This window comes from Nerophis lumbriciformis, linkage group LG16, assembly GCF_033978685.3.
Source record: "Nerophis lumbriciformis linkage group LG16, RoL_Nlum_v2.1, whole genome shotgun sequence".
Classification (NCBI taxonomy): Eukaryota; Metazoa; Chordata; class Actinopteri; order Syngnathiformes; family Syngnathidae; genus Nerophis; species Nerophis lumbriciformis.
In genome coordinates, this window is record NC_084563.2 from 16,244,599 (window position 1) to 16,269,059 (window position 24,461).

Consider the following 24,461-nt stretch of genomic DNA (forward strand, 5'->3'; position numbering starts at 1 on the left):
AGGGAGAAATTTTGAACTAGTAACATTTTTTTTTGTGAAATGGTATTATGGAATTCCTGAAATTTGGGGAAAACCGGGAATTTTTCCAGTTCGAAAAACAACTTTGATTTTTGTCCTGATTAAGAGGGATGATTTGACGGTGGAACGGTTGAAGTGGGTTGAAACATGTGGAAGGAGTAGTCGACAGCAAAAAGGGTGGAAATAGGGCTTTGGAAAACCAGGAATTCTGGAAAATCCTGGAATTTTTTTAAACTTGAGAAATGATATTTTGAATGTCCAGAATGAGTGAAATATGTTGAAGGTAAAATGGTTTGAATCGTTTGAAAAATGTGGAAATGGTGGATGTTTGAATTAAGTTTTGAATGGGGAAAATGTCCCTGAAAACTGGGAATTCTTGGAAATCTGGTAATTTTGTTAAACTGTTAGAATAGAGAACACAATTCCTGAACAGACTGAATATTTTGGAGTTAGAACGGTTTGGATCGGATTAAAAATGTGGAAGTTGTGGAACTTTGAAAAATGTCCCATTTTTTAAAATGGGAATTTCATGGAAATTTGGGAATTTCGGAAAAAATGAGAATTTTTGTGAAAATGCTAAAAAAAAAAAAAAAAAAAGCATGGTCTTAATGAGTTGAAATGGTTGGTGTTGGAATTTTTTTGAAATCGGTCGAGAAATTTTGAAGTAATAACATTTGTAATTGAAAAATTGTGTTATGAAATTCCTGAAATTTGGAGAAAACCGGAAATTTTTCCAGTTCCAAAAACAACTTTTTTTTTGTCCTGATTGAGAGGAATGATTTGATGGTAGAACGGTTGAAGTTGGTTGAAAAATGTGGGAGGAGGAGTCGACAGCAAAAAGGGTGGAAATAGGACTTTGGAAAACCAGGAATTCTGGAAAATCTTGGAAATTTTTGGAACTTGGAAAATGAAGGATTGAATGTCCAGAATGAGTGAAATATGTTGAAGGTGGAATGGTTCGAATTGGTGGAAAAATGTGGAAATGGTGGAAGTTTGAATAATGGACAATTCATTTTGAATGGGAAAAATGTCCTGAAAAACCTGAAATTCTTGGAAATCTGGTATTGTTGTTAAATTGTTGGAATAGAGAACACAATTCTTAAACAGATTGAATATTTTGGAGTTGGAACGGTTTGGATCGTAAATTTACTAAAAACCTAAAAGTTTGGGATTTATTGCATGTTTTTTTTCACTTATTGCCATGGCTAAATTATACATGTACCGTATTTTTCGGAGTATAAGTCGCACCGGAGTATAAGTCGCACCTGCCGAAAATGCATAATAAAGAAGGAAAAAAACATATATAAATCGCACTGGAGCCCGGCCAAACTATGAAAAAAACTGCGACTTATAGTCCGAAAAATACGGTATATTTTTTTTAGAACAAACTATCAGCGCCACCACGTGACAGTAAATATGCCTGTTTTTTACTGTATGTGGCATACGGGCACTGGTGGAGTTCTTATAACAGTTGGAGAATAGTAAGTGTGATTTTAACACGGCCGACACCACATCTGAAGTACGACTCCACACAGGCCTGCTTCCGCGCCCGCCCCGGCTCCGCTCCCAAACTCCCAGCATGCCCTGCTCGCGCGTCTTTGTGGCGAAGCGACGCACCTTTGTTCATGTCAATCAGCTGCTTCTTCTTCTGCTGACGCTCCTGCTTCTCGCGCTCGGCTTTTTCCTTCGCCAGCCTGGCTCTCTTGATCTTCTCCTCCATCTCCCTCTTCTTGTGGTTCTCCTTCACGGCTTCCTGATGAGGCAACACACACACACACACACACACACACACACATGTTGAGATGAATCCTTCCACCACTACCGTCAAAATCTTCTTCATGAGAGTCTTCACAACCGTGTCGCTTTTCAGAAGCAGCAACTTGCCATCAGCCAAAAAAACACATTCGGAGAAAGAATTGATTCCTTGCGTATGTGCACTCGCTTTTAAATATGTTTATAATCTGCACATCTTGACATATTTGTAAAGATGAGCTCATTCGCTCCCCAAAAAACGACACATTTTGTCACCAGAATGACAAAGAAACTCATGTTAAAGCAACTGTAATATTTGCAGCGTAATCACGGACGTATTGTGGCCAAACTGCTCAATTTTTGTTCCATCTGACCACAGAACTTTCCTCCAGAAGGTCTTATCTTTGTCCATGTGATGTCAGATGGAACAAAAATGGAGCTGTTTGGCCACAATACCCAGCAATATGTTTGGAGGGGAAAAGGTGAGGCCTTTAATGCCAGGAACACCAGCCCTACCGTCAAGCATGGTGGTGTTAGTATTATGCTCTGGGCCTGTTTTGCTGCCAATGAAACTGGTGCTTTACAGAGAGTAAATGGGACAAAGAAAAAGGAGGATTACCTCCAAATTCTTCAGGACAACCTAAAATCATCAGCCCGGAGGTTGGGTCTTGGGCGCAGTTGGGTGTTCCAACAGGACAATGACCCCAAACACACAACAAAAGTGGTAAAGGAATGGCTGAAATCAGGCTAGAATTAATGTTTTAGAATGGCCTTCCCAAAGTGGACAATGCTGAAGAAACAAGTCCATGTCAAAAAAAGCAAACATATTTAGCTGAACTGCACCAATTTTGTCAAGAGGAGTGGTCAAAAATTCAAGCAGAAGCTTGTGGATGGCTACCAAAAGCGCCTTATTGCAGTGAAACTTGCCAAGGGACATGTAAGCAAATATTAACATTGCTGTATGTATAATTTTGACCCAGCAGATTTGCTCACATTTTCAGAAGACCAATAATAAATTCATAAAAGAACCAAACTTCATGAATGTTTTTTGGTGACCAACAAGTATGTGCTCCAATCACTCTATCACAAAATAATGAGTTGTAGAAATTATTGGAAACTCATGACTGTCATGAAATGATGTTCTTTACAAGTGTATGTCAACTTTTTGTCAAGACTTGGACTTTGGCCTGGTTCGTTTTCCCATGGTGCAAAGGATTTGGACCAGACGTGGCGTGAAGTTAAATACATGATTTAATATTATATTATAAAAAGTATAAACACAAGGCGGGGAACAAACGTGGCTAATAAAACAAAACTTGCACGAAGGCAGAACTATGGAACAAAGGAACAAACAAAAGGCGCTCACAGCAGAGGTACAAAACAGTGGCTTGAATAAACAAAAAACTTACGTGGCAAGAAAAGAGCAGCATGGACTATGAACATGAAAGAGAATAAGCAGCGTGTCAAGAGTGCAGAGTATGAATGGGAGGTCGCCAGGCTGACCAACAGAAAATGAAAAGCTTAAATAACACAGACATGATTACCAACAGGTGCATGAGTGCAAATGAATCAGGTGTGAGACATGAGGACAGGTGAAAACTAATGGGTTGTCATGGAAACAAAACGGGGAGTGAAAAAACAGGAACTGACAAAATCCCAAAAAGCACATGGCCAAACAAAACATGATCACACAGACATGACACTTTTGATTGCGACTATACATATATATATATATATATATATATATATATATATATATATATATATATATATATATATATACACACAAAGTCGTGATCAAAAGTTTACATCTACTTGAAAATAACATAATTGAACTGTAATATATATATATATATATATATATATATATATATATATATATATATATATAAATACACAGTTCAATTATGTTATTTTCAAGTAATAACATAATTGAACTATATATATATATATATATATATATATATATATATATATATATAAATACACAGTTCAATTATGTTATTTTCAAGTAATAACATAATTGAACTGTATATATATATATATATATATATATATATATATATATATATATATATATATATATATATATATATATATATATATATATAAAATATTAAACAGGAAGAAACAAAACATCTATTTTATTCGATCAAAATGATCCCACACTTCAGAATTTCCCTTTTTTCAGTTCCATTTAGGACGGAGACGGCAACAAAAAAGCGGACCGCCACTATTTTTGTGAAAAGCGATACATTTCCAACAATTTGGACACATTTTGTCACCAGAATGACAAATAAACTCATGTTAAGGTAACTCTAATATGTTGTGTGTTTTTGCAGTGGAATGACAAACATTTGAAACAGAGTTGTCCAAACTACGGCCCGCGAGTCATGTGCAGCCCACCATCGTCTTCAATTTGGTCCGCAAGGAGATTATACTATAAGTCTGTTTAAAGCAGACCTGAGCATTGTACGGCACCCGGGGCCACATACTGACTCTGACTGGCTCATTTAAAATGATTTGTAATTACCGCATTATCCGGACCATGGGGCGCACCGGATTATTCACCGACGTTTTGTGGGCGGTCTTATTTACGCGGCTCACCTTCGGCAGCGTCTTCTCCCCGTCATCTTTGTTGTAGCGGTGTAGCGTGCAAGGACGGGAGTGGAAGAAGTCTCAAAAGATGGCGCTAACTGTTTTAATTACATTCAGACTTTACTTCAATCAATAACGGAGCAGCTTCTCCTCAACCGGAAACACCGGAAATGTGTCCCGTGAAAAAACATCCGACCGGAACTCTCTAATAACTAAAGTTCCTTGGGTGAATAATGTAAACTCACTACACCGGTATGTTTTAGCGCTTTCATGGCGAGTTTACTGACAGATATAAATAAGAACTTTACACAACTTTATATTAGAAATGGCAACAGCGGAGGATGAATGTCACATAACAAGAAGATAGAGAAAAAGAAGAAGCTTATCAACTACGTTGTCGGCATGGACTACAAAGGCGGACGCGCGGAATTTTTCAGGACTTCTACAGGCGAACCGTGACAAGGAGAATCAAGGACATAGCTGGGAATCTGGAGATTCAGCTGCAACGTGAAGTGGTGAATTTTAGCTTTTTCTCCTCGGTTTTTGACGAGAGCTGTGATGTCCGGTCACCCACCACCTCCTACTCCCGTCGTCGTCACGTCGTGTCATTGCTGATTTACGAGCAGACGAGCATGTTCGGCAGCGCACAATCACAGAGTACTTACAAACAGACACAGTGTGTAGACAGAAAAGGGAGAACAGACGCATTTTGGCTTAAAAACTCACGATAAAGGTGAAGTTATAACACTGAAACGCCCTCAGGAAGAAGTGCTTAAAGACATAGCTCGATAGCTAGCTGCTAACGTCCATCCACAGTGTTTTAGCTACTTCTAAATCACTAATCCTCGCCTCCATGGCGACAACTAAAGTAAGTTTCTTACAAGTATCATCCCTGCAGGACGAGGAATAGCTAAACATGCTTCACTACACACCGTAGCTCACCAGCATTACAATGTAAACAAACGCCATTGGTGGAACTATACCTAATATCCACTGTAATGATACCAATTAAAGGAACGTGTCTTATCGATACTACTATGATTACGTCAATATTTTTTAGCGTCACAACATCCTCTTTCGTTTTTTTTTAAATGTATATTATGTTTATAAAGTCAGGAAAAATGTCCCTGGACACATGAGGACTTTGAATATGACCAATGTATGATCCTGTAACGACTTGGTATCGGATTGATGCCCAAATGTGTGGTATCATCCAAAACTAATGGAAAGTATCCAAACGACAGAAGAATAAGTGATTATTACATTTTAACAGAAGTGTAGATAGAACATGAAAGAGAAAGTAAGCAGATATTAACAGTAAATGAACAAGTAGATTAATAATTCATTTTCTACCACTTGTCCTTTAAAATAATAGAATGATAAATGACACAATATGGTACTGCATATGTCAGCAGCTAAATTAGGAGCCTTTGTTTGTTTACTTACTACTAAAATACACTATTTTTCACTATTTTATTTAAGGACAAACTTGCAATAAGAATCATATATTTAATGTACCCTATGATTAAAATAAAGCCAGTAATGCAATTGTTTGTGGTCCCCTTTATTTAGAAAAGTATCGGAAAGTACCAAAATGTATTTCGGTATTGGGATAACACAGTCCAGTTACTTAATGTCACGACAGGGTTTTCGCAGCTTACTGAAATGCAGACGGACCACTCCGGAAATGGCGTGCAGGTTGGAACATGATTTAAGTTCAAGTACCAATGATTGTCACACACACACTAGGTGTGGTGAAATTTGCCCTCTGCAATTGACCCATCCCCTTGTTCCACCCCCTGGGAGGTGAGGGCCTGGGAATCGTTTATTCCTCAAAATATCAAAGTAGTACAAAAAAACGGAAAACCAGTCGCACTCTAAGCTGAAGCTACACTTTGCACGGACTATGGACAAGAAATAAACACATACATTTGGCATGAAACAAACAACTTACGTAGCAGGGTTGCATGAAGCAAACAATGACGCCAGGCCGACTGACTGGCAAAGGCAAGCTTAAATAATGCCTCTGATTAGTGCTCGGGAAGCAGGTGAGCGGGCGAACACTAATCAGAGACAGGTGGAAATAATAAGTAACCATGGTAACTAAAACAAACAAGGGTGCACAAAAACAGAAACTATGGAGTCCAAATATAACAGAACATAACAAAACATGATCCTTAAGAATCGTTACAAAAAAAAATCACGATTAATTCGAAAATAGATTTTTTTTTGACACCCCTACTAATTAAATGCTTTATTAAAAAAAACAAAAAAACCCTGCAGATTCCAAAGATTATTGTGCATGTAAAAAATGGAATCTGCATTCCACACACATAGTGCTGCACTATGCCACCGTGTTGACTTATCAGCGAGGGCGAGTCTTTGCAAAGAGGGAAGGGAACGTGAAGCAAGTGTCTGGGAGGTCTCGCAGGAGTGAGAAGGAGATATCATCCCCGCCCCTCCTTCGTGACCGGCCCAAATGTCAGGAAGGAGTCAGAGGCAGACAGATAATCAACAGCAGCAATTCAGCCTTTACAAATGTGTCAGTTTGTTCCTGTGCCAGCACACAAGAAGATGCAACTGTGAGACCTTTGGAGGCAAACAAGATGTGCGCTTCTCATCACCCACCATGGCGAGTGCGAACCCAGGCGGGACCCGGCACTGCTGCAAAGTGCATTTTGGGTGTTGGGTCATTCGTTTGCTGCACACCTGCACAATCTATCGTGCCTTTTCAAAGTTGAAAATGCCAATCAAGACAGAGAAGTATTCATGTAATATGTTTAATTTTGTGGTTGAATTTCACAGTAGTGTACATTTTACTGAAAAATCTACTTTTTTTTGTGTGTTTTGATCCTCTTATGTAGATAGCTAACATACTTACTGTGTACTTCTACACCACTGCACACTACATCAATTATTTAAAACATATATATTTATAAAAAATACATACGATCATACCATAATAAAAATAATTATTATACTATTAAATAACTGACTGTATGAAAATAGAATATACATATATGTACTGTATATATACATAATATACATATATGTGTATATATATATATATATATATATACATATATATATATATATATATATATATATATATATATATATATATATATACACATATATATACACTGTATATATATACATATATATATATATATATATATATATATATATATATATATATATATATATATATATATATATATATGTGTATATATATATACTGTATATAGGCCAGTTAAATTTAATGCATCAACTTAAAATAATAACAAACTTACTGTGTACTTCTGCACCACTGCACACTGCATCAATTATTTGAAAACATATATAATACATACAATAATACAAATCATAATTATTATATGAAATAATTGATTGCATAAAATAGAAAATGTTTCATTCTGTAGTTTTATTTCGCAGTACTGAATAATCAACTTTTTTTTTAAATATGTGTATCCTCTTATGTAGCTAGCTAACCTACTTACTGTGTACTTCTACACCACTGCATACTACATCAATTATTAAAAAATAAATAAAAAAATATTTTTATTTTTTTATTTTTTTAGTTTAAATTTAAAATCATATAAATAATAATTATGTTATGAAATAACTGACTGTATAAAAATAGAATTACATACATGTGTATATACATAATATGCATATATATATATATATATATATATATATATATATATATATATATATATATATATATATATATATATATATATATATATATATAAATATATACACACACACATATACACACACATACATACTGTACATATACAGTATATACACATGCATACATATATATATATATACATACATACACACATATACATACATATATGTATATATATATATATATATATATATATATATATATATATATATAGACATATATATATATATATATATATATATATATATATAGACATATATATATATCTATATATATATACTGTATATATATATATATATATATACATATATATACATATATATATATAGACATATATATATATATGTGTCTATATATATATATATATATATATATATATACAGTATATATATATATATATATATATATATATATATATATATATATATATATGTCTTAATAAGGTTATCCAAAAAATAGTGCTCGATACCGTATCATCAGGAGAAATCTCCTGATGATTGAGGGAACCCCCTCATGAAACAGGCCTGTAGAGATGAAGTAGTCTTGTGATTTTTTTTCCCACACATACATATATATATATATATATATATATATATATATATATATATATATATATATATATATATACATATATTGTATATAGGCCTGTTAAATTTAATGCATCAACTTAAAATAATAATTTAATAAAAATAAAAAAATATATATATATATATATATATATATATATATATATATACACATACATACATACATTATATATATATATATATATATATATATATATATATATATATATATATATATATATATATATATATATATATATATATATATATATATATATATATATATATATACCCTCACCAAATAACCCTAATTTTGTATAATGTTGCTCACTAAAGACGACTCAAGCTCTCTTACATTTCCACTTTTAACCATTTAGATCTATTCAGTCTAATACAGTGCCGACAAATTTTGCACGTGCAAACAATTTTTCACAGGAATCTAGCTGCTAAGCCCCCTATATGTTCTTCAAACAGAGTGACGCCTCTGACTGTAGGTGTGTGGTTTTTTTTTTTTTGCACTATTTAGGTCGTTTGCAGGGATCTCACAAAAGGCAAAATACTGCTACTGCAGAAAAAACAATGCCTACAATTTTCTTTGCCGATTTTCCCTGCACTGCTGCGGATTTCTGCGGGAACACACTGGGCCCAATCTGTGCACTGATATTATGTGTCGTGACACTTGCCTCCCCCTGCATGTTCCTAATATGTGTGTGTGTGTGTGTGTGTGTGTGTGGTGTTGGCAACAAAGACGAGGATTACAGGGATCCCGGGGAAAGAGCGTGGAAAGAGGAGCTCATCTTGCTCGTCAATAGGAGAGCGTCGACTTCACGTTCAAGGACACCCGCCCTTGATGTCAGTGTCTCCTTGTTTGATGATACCGAGGGCAATGACACACATTCAAGTGTGTGTGTTTGATTTATGCCAACACCCCCATAACAAAAAATGAGCTCTAAAATGTCTATTCAATGTGTGCTGAGTGGACATTTTCAGCAATGAATGGACCGCACTGACTTAACATGTCGACCAAAAAAAAAAAAAAAAAAGACTCCTTTTGGAAATAAATCTGCTCGAGTTGATATAAAATATATGCAGATTACCAAAAAAAAAAAAAAAAAAAAAAATACAAAATAGTACTGCCTGCAGAAATGATCTCAAGCAAACAAGTAATTTTGATTGTAAACATGATTATGCAACATAGAGATGGCGTTCATTAAATAAGAGGCGCCTCTAATTACCACTGTAGCTCTATTATCATTAATGTCAGTATTCCACGCCATGGTTCGCTCTTTTAAGTGCAAGATGTATACTGAATTATGCAAGCACATGATAAACATGGCATTCATAAATAATTGAAAGGTAAATATTGGGACACACCCACTTCAGGTCGAAACGTGAAAGCAACGGCACTTACAGTAAGTTATATATTTATTTTTTTAAATGATTGAACAAAACATATTTTCTGTACTTTTTGACTTTGTCTTTGTTTTCGCACGCCCCACATTCTATGTTACACCCACATGTAAACAAAAACGGGTGTAAAGTCTTCGTCGTTGTGCGGCCAAGCATACGTTCCCTGTGCATTTTTTAAAATTAAGTACAACTGCAAAAAAAGCCACCATGGGGCCAAAGAAAATTGCAAGTGCCAGTACTTTGACGAACAACGTGAGAAACACCACTGAATTTGAGAAATAATTGAATGGTGAAGTGAAGTGAATTATATTTAGATAGCGCTTTTTCTCTAGTGACTCAAAGCGCTTTACATAGTGAAACCCAATATCTAAGTTACATTTAAACCAGTGTGGGTGGCACCGGGAGCAGGTGGGTAAAGTGTCTTGCCCAAGGACACAACGGCAGTGACAAGGATGTCGGAAGCGGGGATCAAACCTGGAACGCTCATGTTACTGGCACGGCCGCTCTACCAACCGAGCTATACCGCCCGGTATAGCTTTTTGACACTTTGTCATCAAATTTGTACCAAAAGCGACATTTAATATACACATTTGGGTATCGATCTGTTACCAAGTAGTTACAGGATCATACAATGGTCATAATTTAAGTCCTCATGTGTCCAGGGACATATTTACTGAGTTTATAAACATAATATGAATTTTTAAAAAAGGAAAAAAAAAAGATCATGCCCGTTAAAAAACAAAAAGAAAAAAACGGGAAACCTGTATTTTTTAGAGGCGGTATAATACCGGTACTTTACTAGTATCGGTATACTGTACAACCCTATATATATATATATATATATATATATATATATATATATATATATATATATATATATATATATATATATATATATATATAAAATCAAGGTTTCTGTGGCTTATCCGTTATACAGTGCTCAATACCGGGGTAGAGCGGAATATACGTTAGGTCAGGAAAAAACACAGAGGTTATATCATCCCTACAAGCCTGTTTCCTTGAGGAAACAGGCCCACAAACACACACAAAGCAGTTTTAAGAAATTGCTATATTTTCTTTTAGTGTGACGTTTATAATTTCCAAAATGTTTTTTGTAAGAAATTATGTATCCTTATTAGAGAATCCTCAAGCTTGTTTCCTTGAGGAAACAGGCTTGTAGGGATGATATAGCCTCCGTGTTTTTTCCTGACCTAACGTACAATATATATATATATATATATATATATATATATATATATATATATATATATATATATATATATATAGTCAAGGTGTATGTGGTTTATCCGTTATACAGTGCTCAATACTGGGATAGAGCGGAATATACGTTAGGTCAGGAAAAAACACAGAGGCTATATCATCCCTACAAGTCTGTTTCCTTGAGGAAACAGGCCCACAAACACACACACACACACACACACATCAGTTTTAAGAAATTGCTATATTTTCTTTGATTGTGACGTTTATAATTTCCAAAATGTTTTGTGTAAGCAATTATTTATCCTTATTAGATTATCCTCAAGCCTGTTTCCTTGAGGAACCAGGCTTGTAGGGATGATATAGCCTCCGTGTTTTTTCCTGACCTAACGTATAATATATATATATATATATGTATATTATATATATTTCTGAATGGTAAGGAATGAAGAGGTGGGCGTCCAGGTGGTATTCCCTCACAGTCTTCCCTCCTAATGAAGAAGAACGCCAAGGTCGTCTCGTCGGAATCATTTTGACTCTGATCCCTCGTCTCCCACCAACTTTTTCACCCCCCCCCCCCCCCCCCCCCATCAAAGTGTAACAGCACACAACGCGGCGCTCCCTCAAGGCTTCCCCGCGTTGCGCATCTCCAAAAGAGGCATCCTCCCAAGAAATTAAATTATTCTCTCCAGCAAATAGCTGCGTATGAATATTTTATCAGGGATTTCAACTTCCCTGCTGTGAAGAAGAAGACGGGGACACGGGGTTACGCCGTGACTGCTGAGGGTCCGCTTGTAAGTTTAAGCTCTCGTACCAAAACAATCCTTTCATCGCTATATTTGTTTGATGGAGTATTTTTAGGCCTCTCTGCCTTGCCGACAGGAAGGCTAATTATATTAACTTGGAAGCACCGCCTGTTGGGTCCTTCTTTTTTTTATTTCCCAGCAAGCAGTAAAGCCACACATATCCGAGCTTGTCGAAGAACATGAAGGGAGATGTGACCATTAGTTTTTGAAGAAAATAAAGAAGGCTCAGGAGAGCACATATCACTCAAACTTGACACATTCCGAGCTACTCAGTGTTCACATACAGTCGTGGTCAAAAGTTTACATACACTTGTAAAGAACATGATGTCATGGCTGTCTTGAGTTTCCAATAATTTATACAATTCTAATTTTTTTGTGATAGAGTGATTGGAGCACATACTTGTAACTCTCTGTAAAGCACCAGTTCCATTGGCAGCATAACAGGCCCAGAGCATAATAATACCACCACCATGCTTGACGGTAGGATGGTGCTCCTGGGATTAAAGGCCTCAACATTTCTCCTCCAAACATATTGCTGGATATTGTGGCCAAACATCTCCATTTTTGTTTCATCTGACATCACATGGACAAATAGAAGACCTTCTGGAGGAAAGTTATGTGGTCAGAACCCAAACACACGTCAAAAGTGGTAAAATAATGGCTATATCAGGCTAGAATTAAGGTTTGAGAATGGCCTTCCCAAAGTCCTGACTTAAACGTGTAGACAATGCTGAAGAAACAAGTCCATCTCAGAAAACCAACAAATGTAGCTGAACTGCACCAATTTTGTCAAGAGGAGTGCTCAAATATTCAACCAGAAGCTTGTGGATGGCTACCAAAAGTGCCTTATTGCAGTGGAACTTGCCAAGGGACATGTAACCAAATATTAACAATGCTGTATGTATTCTTTTGACCCAGCAGATTTGGTCACATTTTCAGTCGACCCATAATACATTCATAAAAGAACCAAACTTCATGAATGTTTTTGTCATGATCCGTGGTCCGGATCATGTTTTGTTTAGTTATGTTCTGTTAGTTTTGGACTTCTTTAGTTCCCGTTTGTGCTTCCTTGTTTGTTTTGTCACCATGGCGACTCATTAGTTGTAGACTCATTTGTTTGGATCACACCTGTCGCTAATCATGAGATCACTATTTAAGTTTGCCTTTGTTAATCACTCGTCCTGGCTTTATTGTTTGTGTCACGCCCGTACCAAGTAAGTTTTCTTGTTCCATGCCATAGCTTCTGTTAAGTATTAGCTTCACGTGTTTTAGGCGCGCCTGCCTTCTTTTTGTTCTTTGCCTGTGTTGTGGTGGTTGGGTGATTTATGTTTAATAAATCAAATCCTACCTTCACGCTGTCGTCCGGAGCCGTCCATTTTGCATTAACAAAGGCAGACTTAAATACTGATTTCATGATTAGCGACAGGTGTGATCCAAACAAATGAGGCAGGTGAAACTTAATGAGTCGCCATGGGGACAAAACAAACAAGAAAGTGTAAACGGGAACTACAGAAGTCCAAAACTAACAGAACATAACTAAACAAAACATGATCCGTACCACGGATCATGACAGTTTTTTGTGACCAACAAGTATGTGCTCCAATCACTCTATCACAAAAAAATAAGAGTTGTAGAAAGTATCGGATTTGATTCATTGAAACTTTTATTTGTAGATTGCACAGTGAAGTACATATTCCGTACAATTGACCACTAAATGGTAACACCCGAATACGTTTTTCAACGTGTTTAAGTCGGGGTCCACTTAAATTGATTCATGATACAGATATATACTATTTTCATAATACAGTCATCACACAAGATGATCATCACAGTATATAAATTGAATTATTTACATTATTTACAATCCGGGGTGTGGTATATGGAGGGGGGGGGGTTAAGTTGGGTTGGTATCAACACTTCAGTCATCAACAATTGCATCATCAGAGAAATCGACATTGGAACAGTGTAGGTCTGACTTGGTTGGATATGTACAGCAAGTAGTGGACACAGAGAGAGAGATCAGAAATTATAAGAAAATGTGACTACAATTGATTGTTTACATTTGATTGTTTACAATCCAAAGAGGTATGATGAGGAAGAGAGGGTGTTAGTTTAGGGTTGAAGTTGCCTGGAGGTGTTCTTTTAGTACAGTTTTGAAGGAGGATAGAGATGCCCTTTCTTTTACACCTGTTGGGAGTGCATTCCATATTGATGTGGCATAAAAAGAGAATGAGTTGAGACCTTTGTTAGTTCAGAATCTGGGTTTAACGTGGTTAGTGGAGCTCCTCCTGGTGTTGTAGTTATGGCGGTCATTTAAGGAAGTAGTTTGACATGTACTTCGGTATCAGGGAGGTGTAGCGGATTTTATAGACCAGGCTCAGTGCAAGTTGTTTTACTCTGTCCTCCACCCTGAGCCAGCCCACTTTGGAGAAGTGGGTAGGAGTGAGGTGTGATCTGGGGTGGAGGTCTAGAAGTAATCTGACTAGCTTGTTCTGGGATGTTTGGAGTCTAGATTTGAGGGTTTCGGAGGTGCTAGGGTACCAGGAGGTGCATGCATAATCGAAAAAGGGCTTATAGTCCAGAGCGGTTAATATACCGGTGCGCTATATAGTCCTCAAAATACAATATTTTAAATGATATTATTTTTGTTTTCTTCATAAATTCTGCCATCAACTTGCCCTTTCTCTATGTCTGTCAGTCTGGGAGTTGCGCATGCACCATTTGTTCGGGGGACGTGCTTATTTAACAAGAGGCGCCGTAACCAGGGAACGTTAAACCTTGTACCGGCGCAGACGTTTTTTGCTTTGTTGTGGGGACCGAAAAGCAAGCCCAAATAAGCAACCACACGTTTAAAAAACAACCAAACCACCCCCCAAAAAAATAAAATAAAATAAAAATAATAAGCTACAAAATATCGGTGATAACTAGACTCCCAGTGGCAGTGGACAAAAATAACTTTGGTCTTGTGGAGCGAGCGAGCTTGAAGCTAAACTTGCCATTCAATACACTTTTTTTCGGATGTCTATTCCTTCTTGCTTGGGACTCAACCACAGCTGGAACCCTGCTGCTTTTCCACCGCCAGTTTGAACTGAGTGTCAATACTAATAACAATAGCATCAGTCGGGAGTAGGGATGCTTGTTTAGTTAGTGATTCACTTTGGAGTAAAATAGCCAGCTTGCACAAACCCCACCGTAATTGTTACAAATTATCAATGTCCTCACCTTTTTTTTTTTTGCCTCATTCTCTCATCAAAATATTTAATTCCGACACGCACTCGTCCAAAAAGTGCTCATTTAACGCGGCTGCCACATTCAGGAGAGCGCATGAATTGCCTGCATGTGTAATCCTGACTGGGAGCGTCGAGGGGAAAGGAGAATTTCCTTTTTTTTCCCTCTCTCTCCCTCCATTAATGAGTTATCAAAGTGCAGCAGATGGGCTGGGATGAGCGAACCGCCTTTCTCGCTAATTGAGTGACTTTCTAACAAGTCCAAAAAGAAGCCTGAGTGGGGTTCGCAAAGTAGCCGGTTCGCGCATCGGCGAGACATCGCAAGCGTGACTCCTGTATCCGTTCCGCATTCCGGTCCAGCATTTTTAAAGATGGCAAATTATCATGATGGTGCTGATCACGCTGAAGACTTCTTTGACGCATCCCTGCCAGATTCCATCACCCTACCATGTCTATAAGCCAACACTGGGGCATTCCATCCACACATGCACAGGCTGGCTGACGACGTAACTAACAGATGGCTAATAAACACATTCCCTGCTCAAAGACCAGACGCCGTAGAGTTTGTAAAATTCAAATGAGATATAGCAGCGACTCTGTGGGTGAGATCAGTGGTGCGGTTGGAATACACACCCCTGTGTGTGTGCGGCATTTTAAGGCCTACTGAAACCCACTACTACCGACCACGCAGTCTGATAGTTTATATATCAATGATGAAATCTTAACATTGCAACACACGCCAATACGGCCGGGTTAGCTTACTAAAGTGCAATTTTAAATTCCGCGCGAAATGTCCTGCTGAAAACGTCTCGGTATGATGACGCCTGCGTGTGACGTCACAGATTGTAGAGGACATTTTGGGACAGCATGGTGGCCAGCTATTAAGTCGTCTGTTTTCATCGCAAAATTCCACACTATTCTGGACATCTGTGTTGGTGAATCTTTTGCCGTTTGTTCAATGAACAATGGAGACAGCAAAGAAGAAAGCTGTAGGTTGGAAGCGGTGTATTGCGGCAGGTGTTGTGCCGGATAACGCACCCCCGCCGTAGAATGCACCCCTTGACTGGTGTGCCGGATAACACAGCCGGTGTTTCATTGTTTACATTCCCGGAAGATGACAGTCAAGCTTTACCATTGGCCTGTGGAGAACTGGGACAACAGAAACTCTTACCAGGAGGACTTTGAGTTGGATGCGCAGACGCGGTACCGTGAGTACGCATGCAGCTGCGGCTTCCAAACATTTGATCGCTTGCCCGTACGTGCGTGCCGCTATGTGCATGTCACGTACGTAACTTTGGGGACTTTGGGGAAATATATGTGCTGTATGAACTTTGGGGAGGTGAACGGTACTTTGGGCTGTGGGCTTGAGTGTGTTGTGCAGGTGTTTGAGTTGTATTGGCGGGTTATATGGACGAGAGGGGGGAGGTGTTTGTTATGCGGGATTAATTTGTGGCATATTAAATATAAGCCTGGTTGTGTTGTGGCTAATAGAGTATATATATATATATGTCTTGTGTTTATTTACTGTTTTAGTCATTCCCAGCTGAATATCAGGTCCCACCCGCCTCTCACAGCATCTTCCCTATCTGAATCGGTCCCACTGTCCTCTAGTCCTTCACTCTCACTTTCCTCAACCACAAATCTTTCATCCTCGCTCAAATTAATGGGGAAATTGTCGCTTTCTCGGTCCGAATCGCTCTCGCTGCTGGTGGCCATGATTGTAAACAATGTGAGGAGCTAATGAATCATATTCGGTACTATACCGCCTCTGACACGTCACATCGTTTGATTGCTGTTTTAAGAGCATGTTCGGCAGCGCACAATCACGGAGTACTTACAAGCAGACACAGTGTGTAGACAGAAAAGGAGAACGGACGCATTTTGGCTTAAAAACTAACGATAAAGGTGAAGTTATAACACTGAAGCGCCCTCCGGAAGAGGTGCTTTAAGACATGGCTAGCTAGTTAGCGGCTAATGTCCAGCTACTTTTAAATCACTAATCCTCACCCGCATGGCGACAAATAAAGTATGTTTCTTAAAAGTATCATCCCTGCAGGACGAGCTTTTCAAAACATCTTTTGAATCCTTTCACCGGATTGTGTCACCTCTGCTTAATAAAGAGATTGACTGTGCTTCTTGTCAACAAATGGGGTATTGTTTGGATGGCAAGTTAGTCACTTCTATCATTAAATGTGTTGTCTCTTCCTATTTGATCCATTGAACTTGCTGCACTTATGACGCCGTCTTGTTGTCGACAAAAAACCACATCAAAAGTAGCGTGCCACGTTGCATCGGACCTAAAAGTAATTAACTAGATTACTTGTTACTAGTAAATATGTTAGTAACGGCGTTATAGCAAACACTGCTAAGAGGTACACACTTATGTGTTTACTGGTGGCGTCCAGAGACATGTTGACAAGTCGAGTGGTGCTATGTTGACTTACTGAGCGATGGGACCTGCAGCCACACTCGCCGCATTCCGGTTCTTTCCACAGGAGGGGGGGTTCGGGGGGACGCAACTTGTCATAAACACGGCCTCTGGGAAATTTACGGCCACAAATCACTTTGGCAGCAGAGTGAGGTTATCGCAAGGGAGAAATCTTTTCGCATTTACGCCTTTAACCGCACGTCTGACCTTTCCTTCAAGACCTCATATTTACCTCAATCGAGTGTTTTCTTGGGTTTTTAGCATTATGTAGAGGCTAAGAAGTCGGGGTTTTTAGTAGCTGTGTTTAACCTTGTGACACTAAACGAGCTGAATTCTGACTTTCGTGCTAGTAGAGAGGCAATCGAGGACATATTGTCATACACAGTGGTACCTCCTGATACAATTGCCCACGCTTTTCAGTTTTTTGGGTTATTTGTTAAGTTCTAGATTACAAGCAAAAATGTGGGTTTCGTGCCTCAGAACTAGTTGTCATAGTGCAAGGGTCCTTAAACCTTTTTCCACTACCGAGGGGCCCACTGAAATAACACTGATTTACCCGTATTTTCTGAACGATAAGCCAATACGCTTTGAACCCTGTGGCTTATAAAACGGTGCGGCTCATTTTGGGATTTTTTTCTGGTACCGGTCATAATGTTTTGTGTTCAACACATATGTATAGAGTAGTGTTGTCCCGATACCAATATTTTGGTACCGGTACCAAAATTAGTTTGATACTTTTCGGTACTTCTCTAAATAAAGGGGACCACAAAAAATTGCATTTTTGGCTTTATTTGAAAACATATATATTACGGTATATTAAACACATGTTTCTTATTGCAGGTTTGTCCTTAAATAAAATAGTGAACATACAAGACAACTTGTCTTTTTTTAGTAAGTAAACAAACAACGGCTCCTAATTTAGCTGCTGACATATGCAGTAACATATTGTGTCATTTATCATTCTGTTATTTTGTCAAAATTATTAAGGACAAGTGGTAGAAAATTTATTATTAATCTACTTGTTCATTTACTGTTAATATCTGCTTATTTTCTCTCTTAACATGTTCTATCTACACTTCTGTTAAAATGTAATAATCACTTATTCTTCTGTTGTTTGATACTTTACATTAGTTTTGAATGATACCACACATTTGGGTATCAATCCGATACCAAGTCGTTACAGGTTATATCATACATTGGTCATATTCAAAGTCTTCATAGGTCCAGGGACATATTTCCTGAGTTTACAAACATAATATAAATTTAAAAAACAAACCGAACAAAGATGTTGTGATGCCAAAAAAAAATGACGTAATCATAGTAGTATCGACTAGTTACGCTACTGTTCTTGGTATTATTACAGTGGATGTTAGGTGTAGATCCACCAATGGCGTTTGTTTACATTTCCACGCTGTCTATACACTGTGGGTGGTGCACCGATATCTTTTAGAGGCGGTATAGTACCGAATATGATTCATTAGTATCGCGGTACTATACTAATACCGGTATACCGTACAACCCTAGTATAGAGACACTGAAATGGTGTACTATTGTTTGTGCTATGGCGCCATCTTTTGGACGAGTTTGCTCACTACAGGTATTGCATCTTGAAAATGTACTTCCTGTTTTGTGCCTTAAACCGGAATTGTGACCTTCCATAGCGTTTCTGCTCAAAATGATTCTTCAGTCATCACTCCAAGCAACGTTTGTAAGTTTTATAACGTAACTAAAACTACTGTTTTTGAAAACTGTGGACGTCGTGTCTTTTGGACCAAAGAGGAAAAGAACCATCCGGATTGTTATAGGTGCAAAGTTCAAAAGCCAGCATCTGTGATGGTATGGGGGTGTTAGTGCCCAAGACATGGGTAACTTACACATCTGTGAAGGCACCGTTAATGCTGAAAGGTACATACAGGTTTTGGAGCAACATACTTTGCCATCCAAGCAACGTTGTCATGGACGCCCCTGCTTATTTCAGCAAGTCAATGCCAAGCCACGTGTTACATCAACGTGGCTTCATAGTAAAAGAGTACAGGTATTAGACTGGCCTGCCTGTAGTCCAGACCTGTCTCCCATTGAAAATGTGTGGCGCATAATGAAGACTAGAATACCACTACAGAGACCCCCGGACTGTTGAACAACTTGAGCTGTACATCAAGCAAGAATGGGAAAGAATTCCACCTGAGAAGCTTCAAAAATTGGGTCTCCTCAGTTCCCAAACGTTTACTGAGTGTTGTTAAAAGGAAAGGCCATGTAACACAGTGGTACAAACGCCCCTGTGTCAACTTTTTTGCAATGTGTTGCTGCCATTAAATTCTAAGTTAATGATTATTTGCAAAAAAAAAAAAAAAAAGTTTCTCATTTGGAACATTAAATATCTTGTCTTTGCCATCTATTCAATTGAATATAAGTTGAAAAGGATTTGCAAATCATTGTATTCCATTTTTATTTACGAATTTCACAAGGTGCCAACTTCACTGGTTTTGGGTTTTGTAAGACCAGCTCCCCGGTTCTTGGCTTTCGGTAAATGTGGCCCCAAAAACAATTTAGTTGAATAACCCTGAGCTACTGCAATTAATGACCATAAGCAAGTACACAATACACTATGTCTATACATGTTCTCATTCATCCAGGTCATTGTCATCTCAGGGCATTCAATCGATCACAATTGGACTGTTTGGTTGGTCTTAGAAGATGTTTTGATGCTCATCCGAGAAATCTTCATCAATTCGTGCTCATAGACTTAGATTGGTCAGATATCGTCCGACTAGTGAGCAGGTTGTGTTATGTGTGACCCTGTTTATTGAATTTTTGTGCTGGTTCTTTTTTTTTCTCCCCTGCACCATGACTAGGGAAGGTTGTTTGGCTTGAGTCATATAAGTAAATGCTGTGCACATGAACACGCTTATTGAATTTTTGTGGTGGCTTTTTTTTTCTTCTTTTTCCTGCACCATGACTAGGGAAGGTTGTTTGGATTGAGTCAGTTTAAGTAAATGCTGTGCACATGAACACGTGCTGTACAATTAATGTCCACTGACTTGAGTTATTTTTGTTGGCCACAAAATAGCAGCTATTACACCGCTGACTATTTGTATACTTTATAAAAACACAGCCCCCGGCAAAATTGCTAACTGAACTTGGTCCCATCTCGCAGGCCAAATTGAAAACGCCGGTGGGCCGCACTCGAATAGTCGGACTAGATCTGAACAATCTAAGTCAATGACCACGAACTGATGAAGCCGTCTTCTCAGACAAACCAAACAGTCCGGTTGCAATCGATTGAATGCCCTGAGTACGCAATAAAAGTGTCCTTTGCCTGCAATGTTACTCACCAGGAAGAGAGTGTGGAAGTTGGACAGATACTGCAATTAATGACCATAAACATGTACACAATAAACTATGTCTATACATGTTCTCATTCATCCAGGTCATAGTCATCTCAGTACATTCAATCGATCGCAACTGGACTGTTTGGTTGGTCTTTAAAGAAGTTTTGCCTCTCATCCGAGGAAACTTCATCAGTTTGTGCTCATAGACTTAAATTGGTCAGATCTAGTCTTAGATTGGTCAGATCTAGTCTTAGATTGGTCAGATCTAGCCCCACTAGTGAGCAGGTTGTCTTATGTGTGACCATGTTTATTGAATTTTTGTAGTGGCTCTTTTTTTTTTCTTTTTTTTTTTCTGCACCATGACTAACATAAAACTTCTTCGAAGACCAACCAAGCAGTCCAGTTGCGATCGATTGAATGTACTGAGATGACAATGACCTGGATGAATGAGAACATGTATAGACATAGTTTATTGTGTACATGCTTATGGTCATTAATTGCAGTATCTGTCCAACTTCCGCACTCTCTTCCTGGTGAGTAACATTGCAGGCAAAGGACACTTTTATTGCGTACTCAGGGCATTCAATCGATTGCAACCGGACTGTTTGGTTTGTCTTAAAAGACGACTTCATCAGTTCGTGGTCATTGACTTATATTGTTCAGATCTAGTCCGACTATTCGAGTGCGGCCCACCGGCGTTTTCAATTTGGCCCGCGAGACGGGACTTAGTTCAATTAGCAATTTGGCCGGCGGCTGTGTTTTCATAAAGTATACAAAAAGTCAGTGGTGTAATAGCTGCTATTTTGTGGCCAACAAAAATAACACAAGTCAGTGGACATTAATTGTACATCAAAGTGTTCATGTGCACAGCATTTACTTATATGACTCAATCCAAACAACCTTCCCTAGTCATGGTGCAGAAAAAAAAAAAAGAAAAAAAAAAGAGCCACTACAAAAATTCTTCTTTTTTTTTCTGCACCATGACTAGGGAAGGTTGTTTGGATTGAGTCATATAAGTAAATGCTGTGCACATGAACACTTTGATGTACAATTAATGTCCACTGACTTGTGTTATTTTTGTTGGCCACAAAATAGCAGCTATTACACCACTGACTTTTTGTATACTTTATGAAAACACAGCCGCCGGCCAAATTGCTAATTGAACTAAGTCCCGTCTCGCGGGCCAAATTGAAAACGCCGGTGGGCCGCACTCGAATAGTCGGACTAGATCTGAACAATATAAGTCAATGACCACGAACTGATGAAGTCGTCTTTTAAGACAAACCAAACAGTCCGGTTGCAATCGATTGAATGCCCTGAGTACGCAATAAAAGTGTCCTTTGCCTGCAATGTTACTCACCAGGAAGAGAGTGCGGAAGTTGGACAGATACTGCAATTAATGACCATAAACATGTACACAATAAACTATGTCTATACATGTTCTCATTCATCCAGGTCATTGTCATCTCAGTACATTCAATCGATCGCAACTGGACTGCTTGGTTGGTCTTCGAAGAAGTTTTGCCTCTCATCCGAGGAAACTTCATCAGTTCGTGCTCATAAACTTAAATTGGTCAGATCTAGTCTTAGATTGGTCGGATCTAGTCTTAGATTGGTCAGATCTAGTCCCACTAGTGAGCAGGTTGTGTTATGTGTGACCATGTTTATTAAATTTTTGTGGTGGCTCTTTTTTTTTTTTTTTTTTTTTTTTTTTTTTCTGCACCATGACTAGGGAAGGTTGTTTGGATTGAGTCATATAAGTAAATGCTGTGCACATGAACACTTTGATGTACAATTAATGTCCACTGATTTGAGTTATTTTTGTTGGCCACAAAATAGCAGCTTTTACACCGCTGACTATTTGTATACTTTATGAAAACACAACCCCCGGCCAAATTGCGAACTGAACTTAGTCCCGTCTCGTGGGCCAAATTGAAAACGCCGGTGGGCCGCACTCGACTAGTCAGACTAGATCTGACCAATCTAAGTCAATGACCAAAAACTGATGAAACCTACTCGGATGAGTCTTTTAGGACAAACCAAACAGTCCAGTTGCAATCGATTGAATGCCCCGAGTACACAATAAAAGTGTCTGCATTGTTACTCACCAGGAAGAGGGTGCGGAAGTTGGAGAGCTCCCCGAAGAAGTCCTCCACGCTGACGGCCTGCGGGTCGAAGGCGAAGTAGCTGCCCGTGTTCTCGTAGAGCTTCTGCATGTTCTTGTGCATGATGGACAGCTTCTCGTACTGCTCCCGCGAGTGCTTGCAGAAGCCGTGAGAAAAGGCATGGTTAAGGAAAAAAGGAGCACCTGTGTCGAGGTCATGGAAGCGTTGGCAGGGAAAAAGACACAAACGCGTCATCACGATAACCGCTCCGTCGCACTTGGGGCGAGGGAACGGCCAGGTGTCGTGCAATCGGCGACCTAACTGCTGATTGCAGTCGTCGCTGCAATTGTTTCGTCCGACAACGCGGGGGTCAGCTTGTTTTGAACCCGGCTGCACTGCGTAATTCACTGCACTTTTCTCCCGCTGAATGGCTATCGACGGCGAACATCAGTTACGCATTATCGCAGCGGTCACATGACCTCACCGGGACTGCGCTCGGACACTCGAGGACGACGCCAAGAGGACACGTAAACGGCACTTATAATAGTAATGAGGTGGAACCGGACCTCATGATCCAATTTAGGCTCACAGTTCAGTTCAGCTTTTTTTCCACACCAAGTACTACCTCAGAGAACACTTGGCTCTCCAAGTGCCGTCCTAATGACCAACATTCAAATACAGTAGCATAGTAGGCCTAAGTATTCGTTAGAAATGTTTCAATTAACAAGTGTAATCATTATTCTTGGCCACTGTAACATTTCACACAGTTTGAACAGTAACACTGTGTTTTAATTTTTAATCAAGAGATTCTTTGGCATACCACTAGATCAGGGGTGTCCAAACTTTTTGGACTGGGCGGCCGCATTGGGCTTAAAAAAATTGGCCAAGGGCCGAAAGTCGACTTAATGCAAAGTAACTATATGTGTGTGAGTATGCATGTATATATATATATATATATATATATATATATATATATATATAAAAAAAAAATATATATATATATATATATATATATATATATATATATAGTACAGGCCAAAAGTTTGGACACACCTTCTCATTCATTTCTTTATTTTCATGACTATTTACATTGTAGATTGTCACTATAGGCATCAAAACTATGAATGAACACATGTGGAGTTATGTACTTAACAAAAAAAGGTGAAATAACTGAAAACATGTTTTATATTCTAGTTTCTTCAAAAGAGCCTCCCTTTGCTCTGATTACTGCTTTGCACACTTTTGGCATTCTCTGGATGAGCTTCAAAAGGTAGTCACCTGAAATGGTTTTCACTTCACAGGTG

General features: G+C 38.4%; 1 protein-coding gene across 1 annotated transcript in view; it reads right to left on the reverse strand.

Moving 5' to 3' along the window:
• diaph2 (diaphanous-related formin 2) overlaps positions 1-24,461 on the reverse strand; it is a 1,014,494-nt gene that overhangs the window by 202,678 nt on the left and 787,355 nt on the right. Inside the window, exons 27-28 of the mRNA XM_061976707.1 lie at positions 23,161-23,325; positions 1,636-1,771 (exon numbers count right to left, since the gene is read on the reverse strand). Of these exons, the coding sequence (XP_061832691.1) occupies positions 1,636-1,771; positions 23,161-23,325 (301 nt within the window). The remainder of the gene's footprint in view (positions 1-1,635; positions 1,772-23,160; positions 23,326-24,461) is intronic.